General features: G+C 38.3%; 2 protein-coding genes and 1 long non-coding RNA gene across 5 annotated transcripts; 2 read left to right on the top strand and 1 right to left on the bottom strand.

Moving 5' to 3' along the window:
* The first annotated feature begins 434 nt into the window (after positions 1 to 434).
* LOC129743224 (uncharacterized) lies at positions 435 to 1115 on the top strand. The gene is made up of 3 exons (XR_008736593.1): positions 435 to 569; positions 678 to 892; positions 958 to 1115. It is a non-coding gene; the product is annotated as an uncharacterized LOC129743224 (long non-coding RNA).
* A 5063-nt stretch (positions 1116 to 6178) lies between these two features.
* On the top strand, positions 6179 to 10482 carry LOC129745388 (importin-9). 3 transcript variants are annotated; one of them, XM_055738444.1, is made up of 9 exons: positions 6179 to 6453; positions 6525 to 6742; positions 6810 to 7242; positions 7303 to 7946; positions 8312 to 8377; positions 8451 to 8605; positions 8663 to 8828; positions 8893 to 10000; positions 10110 to 10482. In XM_055738444.1, exons 1-9 carry the CDS (start codon positions 6330 to 6332, stop codon positions 10301 to 10303), a joined length of 3108 nt encoding a protein of 1035 aa, XP_055594419.1. In that variant the 5' UTR covers positions 6179 to 6329; the 3' UTR covers positions 10304 to 10482. The 3 variants fall into 3 exon arrangements, with proteins under 3 accessions (XP_055594419.1, XP_055594420.1, XP_055594421.1); XM_055738445.1 differs by having other exon boundaries at positions 6180 to 6453; positions 8360 to 8377; XM_055738446.1 differs by lacking the exon at positions 8312 to 8377 and having other exon boundaries at positions 6181 to 6453; positions 10110 to 10481.
* A 248-nt stretch (positions 10483 to 10730) lies between these two features.
* Positions 10731 to 14867, bottom strand: LOC129745389 (transketolase-like protein 2). Its single transcript, XM_055738447.1, has 4 exons — positions 14640 to 14867; positions 11588 to 12959; positions 11294 to 11520; positions 10731 to 11219 (listed from the first exon to the last, which is right to left on the bottom strand). The coding sequence occupies exons 1-4, from the start codon at positions 14744 to 14746 to the stop codon at positions 11042 to 11044; spliced, it is 1884 nt and encodes a 627-aa protein (XP_055594422.1). The 5' UTR covers positions 14747 to 14867; the 3' UTR covers positions 10731 to 11041.
* Positions 14868 to 15076: the final 209 nt, after the last annotated feature.

The raw sequence follows: 15076 nt of genomic DNA on the forward strand, positions 1-15076 counted from the left end.
CAAATTTTGAACAACAACCGATTAGTTATGATGGAGGTATAATCGCAACACAATTTATGAATAACTCAATTTTTCCGTGTGGCGAAATTAAATTCACGCACGGAAAAATTGAGTTAATTATAAAATGAGTTAAGAATACACATTCATTGAGACTAATCGATTGATGCTCAAATTTTGTATATCCTCAAAACAGTTTTGAGTAGATTTGAGTTGCCAATATACAAACGTGAACTAAAACTCGATTACGCAGCTCTGTATAAAAGTTTGTTGTTGTTGGAATTGTATTTAAAGGGATGTCGAGAAAAAAAAAACAAAAATATTTAAACTTTTTTGAAGGATCATCAAGGACGATTGAAAGTGCGATCCAGTGCCAAGAACGCGCTTCGCAAGAAAAGGAACAGTAGGTCAAGGCACAGGCCTTTTGCACCGGTACGCGATAAATAATGCAGAAAAAGCTGAGAAACGCTCTGCAACAAGAGACGATGGATCTGACCGGAGAAATTTTCGGATCCAATCTGGACATGGAACCTTCGGCGTACCAAAAGTACCAAAAGATTCCACCAAAATAAGTAAGTTAATTGTTTATTAATTTATCTAAGTTGATAACAGTTTTTCAGCATAAAAAAACTGATTTGATGTACTTTCAACCATTTCAACTCAATGTATTTTCATGAAAGTCCAAGAACTATTCAAAAAGGTACGGGAAGCTCACGTAATGCTGCCTCCAGGTGAATCCGAAAGTGTACTGTGTGTTCCGAAACTAAACTAGAAACGAGAAGACGATCTTTGCTCATGGTACCTTGAATGAATGAACATTCATAACTGAAATGGTTACGTCATTGGCAGTGATCCAACCCGGAATATTTCAACGGTTCCGGAAAGTCATCGGCGGGTCCGAAATTTTTTAAAACCGACAGAAATTTATTGAGACCAACATTTATTTTTGTTTGTTTGCAGGATGCAACAAGAAGCGGCCGTTTAAATAAAATCCTGTGAGGAAACCCTATGGCATCCAGCTCATTATAACGTGGAAAAACTAAAAATAGGAACGAGTATTTTGTCGCTTACGATGGTAGAACATGGTTTTTGATGAAGACAACATCAAATTCAAGTACTTCGTCCCAAGAGTAAGTATCGATTTTTACAATTTATTGTTGGAAATATCGATGCCATTTGCATAATAGACTTTATCAAATTTAGTTATAAGTTATTCTTCTTTTAAAAACCGTACCCTGGGTTCCCATGGGTCACGGCGGCGGTGTGCATGCTTGTGATAATGATGGTTTACTATTATTGTCCTGAGAGGGTCGTTGCACACATCTTGTCAAGCATGGATCATAATATGACTCAAATTAGAAGGCGTGATGGACACCTTTATTTAAATTAAATTAGTAGTAGGTTCAATGGTGTCCCAATTTTTCATGATCCATGCTGATAAGATGAATGGGAGTTGAAACACTTGCCCTCCCTTCCGTTGAACAATGGGAAAATTTTGTAGTGAAAATATCACATTTTGCCGTCATAAAGTGATACTTTTCAATAGGGTATAATCTGTTTGGTAAGGTAGTTAGCTAATTTAGTTTCATAGAATTAGGAAGTTTCAAGTATTGCTAGGTTAGGTATAGGTAATGGCATTCGCCTCCCCAATGCTCTAGAAAGTGTGCATTTGCGGTTTATGAATTTCGTTGGCTTATTCTTAAATCAAGCATTTTACAAGAACTAGGGGCTCATTGGACGGGAATGCTGTTTTGACAAATATGATATTTCAGTTTGTAATACACTTTCGCCATTTGTTTTTATTTATTTATTTATTTATTTATTTACTTTTGGTAGATCTATACATTTTTCGGTTAGGATTGAAATTCATAAATCGAAGTTTGAAATAGAAAATATGATTTCGATAAGCAAGAATGAGTAGATAGTTCAGATCATTCATTTCGGGCATTAAAAAACAGGCACACGGTTTATTTGAATTGAACCCCTATCGTGTAGATTGAGTATTAAAGTTTGTTTGAGAAGTTGACCACAATTAGTGATAAGGTTTTAAAGAACTGCACTGTTATTTTCCTGTTCCGTTGATAAGTTGACGATAACAATAAAGCTATTGCTATTTAAGCTTACAGTTCATTGTTGATGAGTTTAAGAGACACCTTTTCTAGATTCTGTTTTTATGATATCCTAATTGAGTTATTGAATATCCGTGTAGTCGCGTAGAATCAATCACTTGAATATATCTTTTACTTAGCAAATCTATAATTATTTCTAAATCAAACTAGGAAGAATCCAAATTTATGAAAACGAGTAAGGTAGATGACAGGTAGGGAAAATTCAACTACGGTAAGATAGTGAACCCTTCTGACAACGATATCGAGGCGATAGCATATGATACCATATTGTTTGATACCATACTGCTATTGCTCGGTTGAATTGAAGGTTGGGTTAACTCGAAGTTCATATGGGGCCCACCAACCGTCCTAGTCCGTCGAGCACTATCTTAACGCTTCCCTAAACTGGTGCTTCAGAACCCTTGGGCTCTGTTGCCGCTATCCTTTTCTAAGCTATTCTATTCTCATTTAAAATTTTCCTCTTCTGTCCCCCGTTCTGTTTTTCCTTTCCGGGTCAGCCAGGCGCTCATAAACCCATAAAAAAAAAAAAAAAAAAAAAAAAAAAAAAGTTATTCTTCTTTTAAAAACGAATTGATTCTACTCAAAAGCGAAATTTTACGATAAAACACATTTCTAAAGATTTCCGTAACGTTTTATCCTTGACCTTGCATATTAGTTACGTATTACTGCTGTAATTTCAATAAATAATTAATTAATTTTTGCTTGTCTACAACATGAATACTGATTAAGTTGAAATGTGGTAGAACTTCTCTAGATATTCATTCTGATTTTGTCTGGATTTTATTTTAGAAAATGAATTCATTAATGGAATAAGTTCATTTTAAACAAAACCGAAATTAAAAACCCCACATGAAAAAAATAACCCTATTTTTTATTAAATCGTATTATTCTTGGTATGGTTTAAATTGTTCAAAACAATGGTTTCATATAATACAAACTTCAAATATTTTTCACCAAATTGATGTTTTTTTTCAATTCAAAGAAAAAACTTTGATTTCTGTTCCAGGTACATAATTCCTATCGGCATCGGAATCGGCGAATTGTGTTGCAGTAGGTATAATTCAACTTGGGACCCGGCAATGGGAAAGAAACACCTGCTATGGCTGAAAGGTAAGAAGTAGTTTCCGAAATTATTGTAACACTTTACAGAACCTAATTGATTGGTTTAATTTCAGCAACCGGTGCTGAGCAGGTTTATCGAATCCGGAACGGTATCTGGTTCTCGATTCGCCCGAAATTCTGCACCAGATGTTGGGTTATGATCCGAATGGTACCCGGTCAAAGAAGGTTGACAGATTCTCTCACAAAACTCACAAGCATCTACTGACGCGATGCTATGGATACGTTTAAATCGATTGTATTTCCTTTGATGACACAAATAAAGACTTAATTACTGCAAAGATACCTTTTTTTTCTAAGAAATTCTTTTCAACTTTACTTTTGTGTAGAAATTTCCAAAATGCATGGACATCCCCATGTCAAAATATACAGAATTGACTAACTGGCTGAAAGCTTTCGAATGTGTAAAAGCTTTTTGCTCACGCTCTGTGTAAAGCGCCCAAACATAAAACTAAGTGGAGACACTTTTCTCGAATCTGTATGGATTTTTATACAGAACAGAGTAACTTTGTTTACCGTGCGCCAAGGTTTTTTGAAACCAAAGGACTGAAGCAGCTGTCAAATCACATACAGACCGTATTGACTTTTTGGAACCAGAACGTCAGTACCCCTTTGATTTTAATGGCATTTTGGTACCAAAACGTCAGTGCGGTACAGTAATGTCAGTTCGGAAGCTCTTTCAGCTCCTTATTTGAAACACGAGGTTCTCCGAATTGGACAGTAAAAAGGCGAGGAGTGAGCGGGGCTCTCAATGATTTTGTTTACTAACATAAGATTATTTGCTCAGCTTTTCTGTGGTTTGTTGGTAAACGAACTCCTTGAGTTCCGCAGTTGCTTAGCCAAAATGGCTGAATCGGGAATTTGGTAACAGTAACACCTCCTATAAATATATACACACCTTGATTCACGCCATGCTCATCACGGTAAAAATTAAAAACTCAGCAGCAACTTTTTTGTAAGCAACTCGGACAAAAAGTGCAGGGACTTAGGGCATCCGCAGCAATCGCGAGCAAAGTGAAAATGCTCACGAGTTTAATCACTTTTATACCGCACCGGGGGTTAGTATGAAGGTGAGCAAAATAGGGCCCTTGCCGTCGGGACCGATAAAATCACCAAATTTGCTCACAAGAAAGGGGCGAGAGCAAACATGCACTGAAAAATTTCTGCCGTTTATGCTGGAGTTAAACAAACGACGTTCAGCGTGTAGAGTTTGTTTACATTTCATTATGCGCAGAGAAATTTGCGAGTCGTTCCGAGTTTTTTTTTTCCAAACAGGAGGAATAAGTGGTGTACTTTCTTTTGAGCTTTTCCCCGCAACATACTCAACGCTAATCGGCTGCTGCAGAAGAAGAGCAGGAGAAATAATTAGAACCTGATGCTGGTGGTGAACGGCTTTTCAATGACGGATCGGTTCGGTGCCGACTATCCGGTTAGTGGTCATCATTGCAGATTTCCCCGGAGTCCCAACCAACCGCAGCAGCAGAAGCTGTTGGAACATGTCTGGTATCTCCAACGATCATAAATTCCATTGAGGCTCAACACGGTCCTCAATCTCGCTGCAACAGGGTGGGCGGTTCTGACTCACTGGAGCCGGAACTTGGGACCAGCGGCGGAAGACCTTCTGCATGATAGTGGAACCAGCGGAACTCCGCAGCAGCTGGCATATTTCGCGCAGGTTCCGCTAACTTTCAAATGATTCCAGCTGCTGCTGCCCGGAAGTTCCTGCTGCTCCCGCCATTGGATCCGGTTGCTGGTCGATAGATACTGCTTGAACCTGCTGCGGAAAGAAGCTAACCATTCGAATCACCGCCAAAAACAATCTTAAGACTCAGATTACTCGGTCCGAAATAATTTTATCAAGATTTTTTGTAACTCTTATTTTTCAGTGCAATGCTAAATGCATACTTTGAATACTACCGCCCGGTGCGCGAAAGAGTGTGTATACCAAAACCGGTCCTCTGAAATGAGCAAAATCGGGCCTCGTATACTCACTTATTGGTGCGTTTGCTCTTAATGTTAAGTTTAATGCATTAAACTCATCTTTAAGTCTAGCGTATTTAACTCAACGTTAAGTTTAGTTCATTTTACTCAACAGAAAGTTTTTTCTTGTTTTCTCGCCGATGCGTTAAAATCCTTCCGGGGAATCAAATCATGAGTTTTTCGAATGGAAAGAAATGATTTAGGACTTGAAATGTGATTAATTTAATTTATTTTTACCTGGGGGAGGAAGACTGATTAAAAAAAGAAAAAAATCTTTCAAACGTCAAATTTCTCTCATAAACCTACCGACCAGTGCGGAGGTTCAAAATTTTACTTTCTATTTAGTGATTTTTAAAAGAACTTGTTTGATGCTGAAAAGCACTTGTTTTGTATAAAACAATGATTTAATTAGGTATTGTTTTGCTCTGGAAAATTCTGGTATGATATGGCGTATTAAATCGCTCAAATTTCGTCAAAGTTTTGAAGCTGATAAATAAAAATGATTTGATTAATTGTTGTTCTAAAAATTCAGCTAAATCTAAATTTAGCACCAAAACAACTGAGTTACATGACTCGCAACATGAAACTGATCATCTAAAGTTAAAATTTGAACGATTACAAATCTTTTCAACAATTGCTGGCTTTTTTCCGAACAGTAAAAAAACGATGCAGAAAACGATGCAGAAAATTTCAGTCTTCCTCCCCCAGATTTTTACAAAAAAATTTTACAATATCAGTACAAATTACGGTAAATATTTGGAGAGCGTCAAACGTCGGGTTGGAACACCGGTGCGATTCCTGAGTCTGATTGTTGCACGAGTGCACCTTGGCAATTTCCGAAAAACTTAATAATCAAATTTGGTGCGTTCTCGTGGAAATGATTGTTAGCCAAACAAAGTACTTATTTTTAATTAGGCGTGCAATCAGAGCGCGCAAATTCCCTGAACGCGCCCCTTTTTGTTGTGACAATATGAAAATTATTTTCGCGCTCGCATGTGTTCGCGTTTTCAGCTGAAGTTAGAAAATTTAATTACAGATTTGAAGCTGTTTTACATTGTCAATTCTGTATATTAGAGTGTTTCCTCATTACATTTCGTGTTCAAAATGGCTCAGAATGCAGATCTCATCCGCCAGGCCATGTTTGAAGAGTTGGAAAAAATCCTCAATCCGGATGGCGACATTCGAAGACAGGCTGAGGAACGATTGGCTCAGCTCAAATATACCGAAGGTATCAATTTCTACCTAAGTTATTGTTAAACTAATTCAAATATGTACTTATCTACATGTTTTTATTCCAAGGATATGGCATTTATTTGGCGGAAATAACAATAAATCAAAATTTGGCCCTCGCACTGCGGCAACTGGCGTCGGTTATGTTAAAGCAGTACGTTGAAGACTGTTGGTCAGTCGGAGAAAATGAAGAAAGCACCGGTGATGGAGCCTTATTGGTTAATAACGAGGCAAAAATTGCTATCAAAACTATCCTGCCGCAAGGCTTGTACGATCCAAATAGTAAGGTATGTATAGCTAGTTATTTTATATAATCTTATTTTTAAGTTTCAAGTTTCCTAATTTTGTCCGTAGATTCGTAGTGTGGTGGCTTATTCTATCTCGAACATAGCATGTTACGACTGGCCAACCGAATGGCAAGAACTGTTCGATATCATTGTCAAATGTCTTGGTGGAAATGAAAACTCCGTACACGGTGCCATGAAAGTTTTGGTCGAGTTTACACAAGACCTGGACAAACAGATAATCGATGTTGGACCGATGATCCTTTCCGAGGTGTTTCGAATTTTCGAAGCACAAAACGTTTACAGTGTTTCGACTCGAAGTACTGCAGTAGAAATTCTAAACTCATTGCTTAGGAGTGTAAACACGCATATTTCCTCTAAGCAAGAGCAAGCAAATCTCTTAAATCCTACATTACCAACGTTTATGCAAAAAATGATCGAAGGTCTTACAGTACCCAATGGGCCATATAGCAGTTTTCTTTTAAAAACCCAAATCGTGAAAGGTTACTAGAAAAAATGTGTTATTGAGTATTGTTATTTATTGATGAAACGTTTATTTCTAGCTCTCAAATATATGATATCTGATATGCCGAAATTCGCGAATCAATATTTGACTTCAATTCTGCCGCATATTTGGCAGCTTCTTACGCAGATGGCCGACGTGTATATTAAGGTTGTGGTGAATGAAACCGAAGAGAGTCCTTTCGTTACAAGTACCGATGATGATGAAAATGATGACTTTACATCTATGATTCTGCAAATATTCGAGTTTCTGCACACGATAATTGAAATGAAAAAGTACAAGGGTTCGATAACAGATGTTTTGACAGATTTGATATACATCATAATTCTGTACATGCAAATGACAGAAGAACAGGTGCAAAGCTGGCACGATGATCCAGAGAAATTTGTTGAAGACGAAGATGAGCAAGGGGTCGATTTTTCCATCCGAACGACAGCTCACGATGTACTACTTATCATCGGTCAAGAATACGAGGACAAATTGCTGCCTTGTTTTTCTGAAGCCTTGGCTAAGCATATTACTGTTGCCGATGCCGATCGGAATGCCGCCAACCCGAACTGGTGGAAGCTGTATGAGGCTTCGATGTTGGCAGTTGGATCGTTCAAGGAGCTGATAGTTGAGAATGAAGGAAAGTTTGATTTGGCACAGTATATGAATTTGGTAAAAAACACCATGGAATATCAGGTAAGAAGAAAAATAAATTGTAACAATTCAAAACTGTTAATACTTGAATGCTTAAGAATCGGAGATGATTTTGAAACCTATAAGTTTCTGTTATATCTACTAGAAAAACGTTACGTACTTGGCCAGAATTATTTTCAAGAGTTATGTGCATCTGAGCTTACATCTTTTTTTATCGTTTAAATTTTTTTCTGAACCGCTCCTCCAACACAAGGGGTAGGGTTTGATAAGCTGTTAAGCCTACTCGTTTTGCCAATAAACAACCATGACTTATTTTAGTTTATTTATTATTAAAGTTTAAAAAAATCTGAACTCATATTATTTTTTTATTTCTCTTAATAATATTTAAAAAAAATTTTAACACATAGTCGATATTTACGTTTATCACAATTTCAAAACATATATTTATAACCCAGCTTGCGAAAGGGCCCAAAGTAAGCATTATTTAATATCGTAAAATGAACGTTCCAATCAGGAAATTTAACGTCATTTTTTTATATTTTCAAGGCATCGCCCTACCTTCTAGGCCGTTGCATATGGATTATTAGCCGTTTTTGTGACTGCAATATATACGATCAGCAAACGTTGCAACAAGTTATCGATATAACCATCAGCAGCATGTCACCAGAAAAATCCATCGTATTACGAATTACCGCTTCCAGGTAGGTTTTGAACGTTTTGAAAGTTACACAATTAATAATCTTAACGTAAACTTTTAGAGCCATCTACGGATTCTGCACAAACCTCAAAGAAAGCAACGATGAGCGAAAAGCTTTGATGATTCCCAAGTTGGAACAAGTTTTCGAAAGCCTTTTGCCATTGTTCAGTCAATCTCAGAATACGGTCCAGGGGTTACTGTTGGAGACTTTGACCGCAGTTATTTCGGTAGTAGAATGCAAAGTTTTTTTCACTATAATTGGGAATAATGGCGTTTTTTTTTTCTTTTCAGTTTGATACAAACGTAACCGCCAATATATCCAGCAAAGTTGTTTCATTAATCATTGCCATGTTCCTCAAATATCATGATGATCGTTTCATTCTGGAGCTAGTGCAAGATATTCTCAAAATTCTTTCTCAGAATCCATTCTGTTTGATTCCTTTGCAAGAGAAAATAATTCCAACGATTGTCAGTATCCTTGGAGCACAAGGCGAGCAGTCTACATCAATGCAGGATATCGCTCTGGATATTTTGGGTACAGTGGTCAAATATTCACGTGGCCCGCTCAGTGCTGTCATGGTGGAAAGTGCGTTTCCAGCAGCTGTTCATTGCATTCTACGCTCAGAGGATCATTCAGTCATGCAAGCAGGTGGGGAATGCCTGCGGGCATTTCTCAGCGTCGATCCGGAACAAATCTGCGGCTATAAGAATGGTGAAGGTCTCAATTACATCATGGAAGTCACAACGATGTTACTAAATCCCATGAACACTGAATCGACCGCTGCCTTTATTGGAAGACTTGTCATCACGATCATAACCAAGGTCGGTAATTTGTTGGGGGAAAATGTTGACCTCCTTCTGAAAGCTGTCATCAGTAAGATGCAGTTGGTAGAATCACTAAACGTTATCATGAGTTTAGTGATGATTTTTGCCCATTTGATATTGGTACAGATGGATGCTGTACTGAATTTTCTGAGCACTGTTCCTGGTCCGACCGGAGAACCAGCCATGACTTTTGTGTTTGCCAATTGGCTCAGTCGACAGCACATGTTCTATGGATCATACGAGCGTAAAGTCAGCACAATGGCATTATGCAAGTTGTTTGAATACGGTGTTACAACGAAAGATGAGCGGTTGAACTCAGTCGTCATTAAAGAACCGGTAATTAGCCCGAGCCAAGGTCGGCGGACCCGTTCGGCCGCAGCCAAATCTAATCAAGAGTGGATTGACGTACCAATCCTGCTTAAAATCTTCAAACTTCTGCTGAATGAACTTTCCTATTTGAAGGAAGCTAAAGAAGCGAATGAACAGAATGATAATGAAGATTCCGATGACTCTAGTAGCGAAACTGATGAAGCCAAAACAGGAAATATGACAGCTCTCATGTTATTAGATAATGGTGAGTATTCAGCTTTATGTCTAATTTTAAAAGAATTCCGTTAAAATCTTGTTTTTTCTATTATTTTTTTCAAAACTGCAAAAACAACCCTTACTTTACATATCTTCAGATGAAGAAGACGAAGATGATCAGCAAATGATGCAGGAGCTGATGCAGAATCCCGTCTTCCAATGTGACATGCAAGAGTATTTGGTAAAATTTGTGCAGAGTTTCAGTCGCGACGAACATTTTAGAGTTTTTCTGGAAAAGCTGGAAGACACGGAAAAGCTTATCCTAAAAGGATATGGCATCAGCGTAGTTTAGTTTTTTTCTGTTATTCTTTTTGTAAGAAAAAGTACTCCATTGCATTACAAAGGCAGCGCCCTATAACCGTTCTTGTTTTTGCTTCTATCACATAAATATTAAAATTGGTTCTAATATGTAATCGTTAATCATCAAAAACCCCAGTACTAAAAAGTTGTAATAACATTCATATGGTTATAAGGTTTTCATTTTCTTTTCCGAACGATCCGTTATGCAGATTTTTACAGAAATAGAAGCCAGATCCAGATAAATAAGATTTTTTTACTATGAGCAATGGATTTGGTTTAAAAAAAAATAAGTCGAAGACTATCCTCGCTTTGAGGGCAACTCATCAATACATCGAACTCAGATAGTCTAAGGGAAGTTCGCAACCTAAAAGAGTCGAAATGCCTTCGAAGAAAATGTAACTTCAAAACACAAAGAAAAATAATTTTATGCAAAAATTTTATTTGATATGATCATATTGTCTCACACAAAATAAGTAATCGTACCAATTTGGCTGTTTACAACAATGAAAAGGAAAACTTTTGAATTATATTCAAAAAAAAAACAACCCTCTTAATGTCTAAGGAACAAATGCACTTTTGCTTTATGTAGAAGATAATCAGTAAAAGCTGGGAATAATGTCGAATCGAAAAGGGAATGTAGTAAACGTTGTTCATTTCAGGGATCAGTTTTCACTGGATCCCGGAATGAATTATTTTTTGTTTTGAAAAATGAGCCGACCGGCAGTCATCTTTAGATTTTGAGAATATCATTAACGGCTGCCACAACGCTTCGTGCCGAAATACCAAACATGTCAATAAGCACGGTCGGTGGTCCGGATCGAGGAACCTGCTCGACACCCAGATGCTTGACGACAATATTACGCTGATCAGCGACTGCCGACATAACAGCTTCGCCCAAACCGCCTTGCCTGTTGAAAAAAGTAAGAATGGAAAACGTTGACGATTTAGTTTACGAAACTCAGCAACGCAGTGGAATACTTACTTGTAGTGATCTTCTACCACAACAATACGCCCACCACACTGGATGGCGTTTTGCACGATGGTTTGCGTATCCAGCGGCTTGATAGTGAACGGATCCAGCACACGAGCATGGACGCCTGATTTTTCCAACTCAGTGGCTGCGTTCAATGCTTCGTAGAGAGTGATGCCGGCACCGATAAGCAAGACAGAATCGTTGGCGGATTGTTTGACAATCTTAGCCTTGCCTGCCTGAAATTTTCATAAGAAATTAACAATTTTATATTTGTTCCTTTGTTCGGATAATAGTAAAATATACCTGGAATGGTTCATTGTTGTCGTAGATAACAGCGGTGTTGGGACGTGATGTACGAATGAAACAGACGCCCTTAGTGTTAGCAGCCAGCTCAACAGCCCGTTCTGTACTGACAGCATCCGAAGGATAGAAAACGGTGCTACCGGGGATAGTTCTAAACATAGCAATATCCTCCAAACCCATCTGACTGGGGCCGTCTTCACCAATGCTCACACCACAGTGTGATCCGACAAAGTTAACATTGGTCTGGGAGATAGCACCCATACGGATCTGATCGAAGGCTCTGGTAAAGAATGTAGCAAAGGTCGAAACGAACGCCACGGTACGGTCTCGACAGGCTGCTCCAATGGCCACACCTACTAAATTTTGTTCAGCAATAAAACATTCAATGTAGCGCTCTGGGAATGCTTTGCGCAACTTGTCCGAGAAAGTAGAATTCTTAGTGTCGCCATCCAAAGCTATGACACGATCGTTATTCATCGCAATTTTAGCCAGGGCGGTGCCATAGGCCAATCGAGTTGCGACTGATTCACCGAGTTTGTACGATGGTGGTGTCGCTAACTTGATGTTACTGATGTTGACCTTCTTGGCATTTTCCTTCTGCGGAGAAGGTGGAGCAATCGCTACAGGTCCAGCATTACGGATAAGAGATTGCAAGTGTTCAATTACTGTGTTGGCAGAATCTCCCAAGGGTTTTCCATGCCAGTTGTCCAAATCTTCAATATTAGGGAAGTGTTTTCCCTTAAATGTTTTGGCAATGATGGCCGTTGGCCTGTCCTTTGTAGATGAAGCCTCGAAAAAAGCTTTGCAAAGTTCCTCCACATCGTGACCATCAACAACAATAGCATTGAAACCAAATGCATCCAATCGCTTCCGGTAGACTTCCATTTGATGTTGCAATGAAGTAGGTTCCGACTGGCCTAGCCGGTTCACATCAAAGATGACACAGAGATTGTCAAGCTTGTAATGACCAGCGAAATGAAGAGATTCCCAGACGGAACCTTCGGCGGATTCACCATCTCCAACCAAAACGTACGTGCGGTAATCGGCTTTGTCAAGGTTCTTGCCTATGTAAGCCATTCCGCTAGCAACAGCAACACCCTGACCCAAAGATCCAGTTCCAACATCAATAAAGTTCAGTCTTGGAGTCGGATGCCCTTCCAAGTCGGAATCTATTTTCCGGAGATTCATGAGTTGCTCAACCGGGAAGAGGCCAGCTTCAGCCCACGCGGCGTACAGGATGGGTGCAGCATGTCCTTTGGAAAGTATGAACCGATCGGATGAAGCGTCTCGTGGGGCCGAGATTTTGTAACGCATCGTGTTGAAAAACAACACCGACATAATTTCGGCAATCGACGCACATGATGTTGGATGCCTAAAAAATAAAATCGAATAGTATAAGATTTTAGGTAACAGCCAAATTTTCCATTGACTAAACACACTCGATGCGAAACTGAACCCATAACTTAATCAATGGAACCTCAGATCGTTGCGTGGTGTGATGAAGACGACATGATAAAATTTATTGTTTGAGGTGCAATGAAGATAAGGCTGCCTTTTTATTTAATCCTCGAGTTTCGGAGTTTTTTTTTTAAATCAATCTATTAAATGTGGAACTTCTCGGGCTATTAATGTAAATGACGATCTCAATCCTTGATAGGGTTTTGATAATCTCCAATTCATTAATTAATGTTTGATACAATTCAATCTTACGTATGTCTGAACATATTTTAACTGAGGACTTGATTGAATTCGTTTAGCAAATTCTCAATTAATCAAATCTTATCAAAACCTTCGATGTTTTCGAAGCATACAAAGAGGCACTTATGCAACACTATTAATTCGAAATCTCAACGAAGCTACCTGCTTTGAAGCTTCTTACTTTAAAAAATTATTTACAATCTCCCAGAACGGTACTTCAGCTCAGATTACAGTCAAGATCACTGGGGCAGCGTCAATGTTAAACGGACTTTATTGTAATTGTTTGGAAATATTTACTTATACATATGTATACTCGAGATTGATAGCCCCCACGACAAGCCCACTATCTGTCCTGAAAGCAAGGACGTCAACATCAGCTATAGTAATCTAAAAAAAAAGACTGGCTCACATAACGTACCCACCCAGTCTATAAGTTTTGATTTTAATTGACTTGAGGTTTCAATTTTACTCTCAAGCTGTCTGCTGCATGTGTCGTGAATAAACCGACGTGGATAAACGCATAATACTGAGCTTATTCGATCGTTCAAACGACTTTTCTATAATTCGAAAGGTGAACAACCCGTGTTTGTCACGTTTTTTCAAGCTTTGCTTACAGAACCGGTTTTTTTGGGAAAGTAAGTCCAGAGAACAAAATTATGTCAAAAAAAAATAGTTTTGATCCTATTGATAATCTTAAGTAGGTCGAAAGAGACATGCAAAACAGTCAGATCAAAATTGCCCTAATCTAAAATGTAAGTAGTTATTTCCTAATATGATCATGGGAATATTGGAATAAGATAACGAAAGATTTAAATTAAATGTTGATTTAACAAATAAAACATTGGAACTTAACTATCTAAATTTATCGCGAGATCGCGTTACTTTTCAGTCGGCATGTCAATTATAAGCCAACACGTTTTACATACACAATTGCATAATGAACAGCGATTGGCGAACGACTTGAACTGAACACCAGACGCAGTTTTTTTGCCTATGGCTTTCCAATACTAGTTGCCTTTCGAGCAAATAATGCATTATGTCGATTACCCGTCAACGCACAGACTTCCAGCTCCGTATTTGACCTCTCGATGACCTACACAGAACTCCGGCGTCTCTTCGTCCTAAATTATATAGTACGTCAAACATTCGATACTGATTATAAATTTTTCAACAGTATTTCAATGTATAGTTCGGTAAAAGAAAAATATGTCTAATATTTGCTTCATCACGCTAGCAATCCGCTAAAATAACGTGTCATTTAGAGACCATGGAATAGTTTTGATCATGGATGCCATAACTCCATGCGGTTTTTCAAACATCGCCATGGTATCGCTGTAAAAAAATAAACACTCACCCGGATTTAGAGGCTTGCGTCGAGGTAATTGAATGAATACGAAGCTTATGAGCAATATCCTTTAGCTCTTGGATGGTTTTGGATTCCGGCTTGTGATAAGTAGGCATTTTAGTAATTATTTGCTGTGTCACTATCACTGAAGAACTTGCTGATAAGAAACGTCACCGTTATTTTAACCACGTCCTAACACCGCGAAAGCTGCCTCTCGACTGGACTTAGAGTTGTTTCTGATTGGATCACGTTGGATTCGCTTCAGTCCAGCTGCACTGCTGCCAGCTGTGAAATTTACGAACAGAGTGAGTTCAAGTGTACACAAAGTGAGCATATTTATGAGGTTTTTCAAACAGTTATTTCAATAGTTTAAAAAGGTTTTTTTGGTACGTTTCTTCTACAAGTTCATTGTTTAACGTAAGTAGATTCAAATTTCGTATAGTTTG

This window comes from Uranotaenia lowii, chromosome 2 (genome assembly GCF_029784155.1).
Source record: "Uranotaenia lowii strain MFRU-FL chromosome 2, ASM2978415v1, whole genome shotgun sequence".
Taxonomy (NCBI): Eukaryota; Metazoa; Arthropoda; class Insecta; order Diptera; family Culicidae; genus Uranotaenia; species Uranotaenia lowii.

What these genes read in the sequence shown, in the direction of transcription:
- LOC129745388 (XM_055738444.1), top strand. Translation starts at nt 6,330, where the DNA reads ATGGCTCAGAATGCAGATCTCATCCGCCAGGCCATGTTTGAAGAGTTG. An exon ending in TTACGAATTACCGCTTCCAG is followed by an intron (nt 8,606 to 8,662) that starts GTAGGTTTTGAA and finishes GTAAACTTTTAG; the next exon opens with AGCCATCTACGGATTCTGCA. An exon ending in CTTTGACCGCAGTTATTTCG is followed by an intron (nt 8,829 to 8,892) that starts GTAGTAGAATGC and finishes TTTTCTTTTCAG; the next exon opens with TTTGATACAAACGTAACCGC.
- LOC129745389 (XM_055738447.1), bottom strand. Translation starts at nt 14,746, where the DNA reads ATGCCTACTTATCACAAGCCGGAATCCAAAACCATCCAAGAGCTAAAG. An exon ending in ACGCAAGCCTCTAAATCCGG is followed by an intron (nt 12,960 to 14,639) that starts GTGAGTGTTTAT and finishes TTTATTTTTTAG; the next exon opens with GCATCCAACATCATGTGCGT. An exon ending in GTGGTAGAAGATCACTACAA is followed by an intron (nt 11,220 to 11,293) that starts GTAAGTATTCCA and finishes TTTTTTCAACAG; the next exon opens with GCAAGGCGGTTTGGGCGAAG.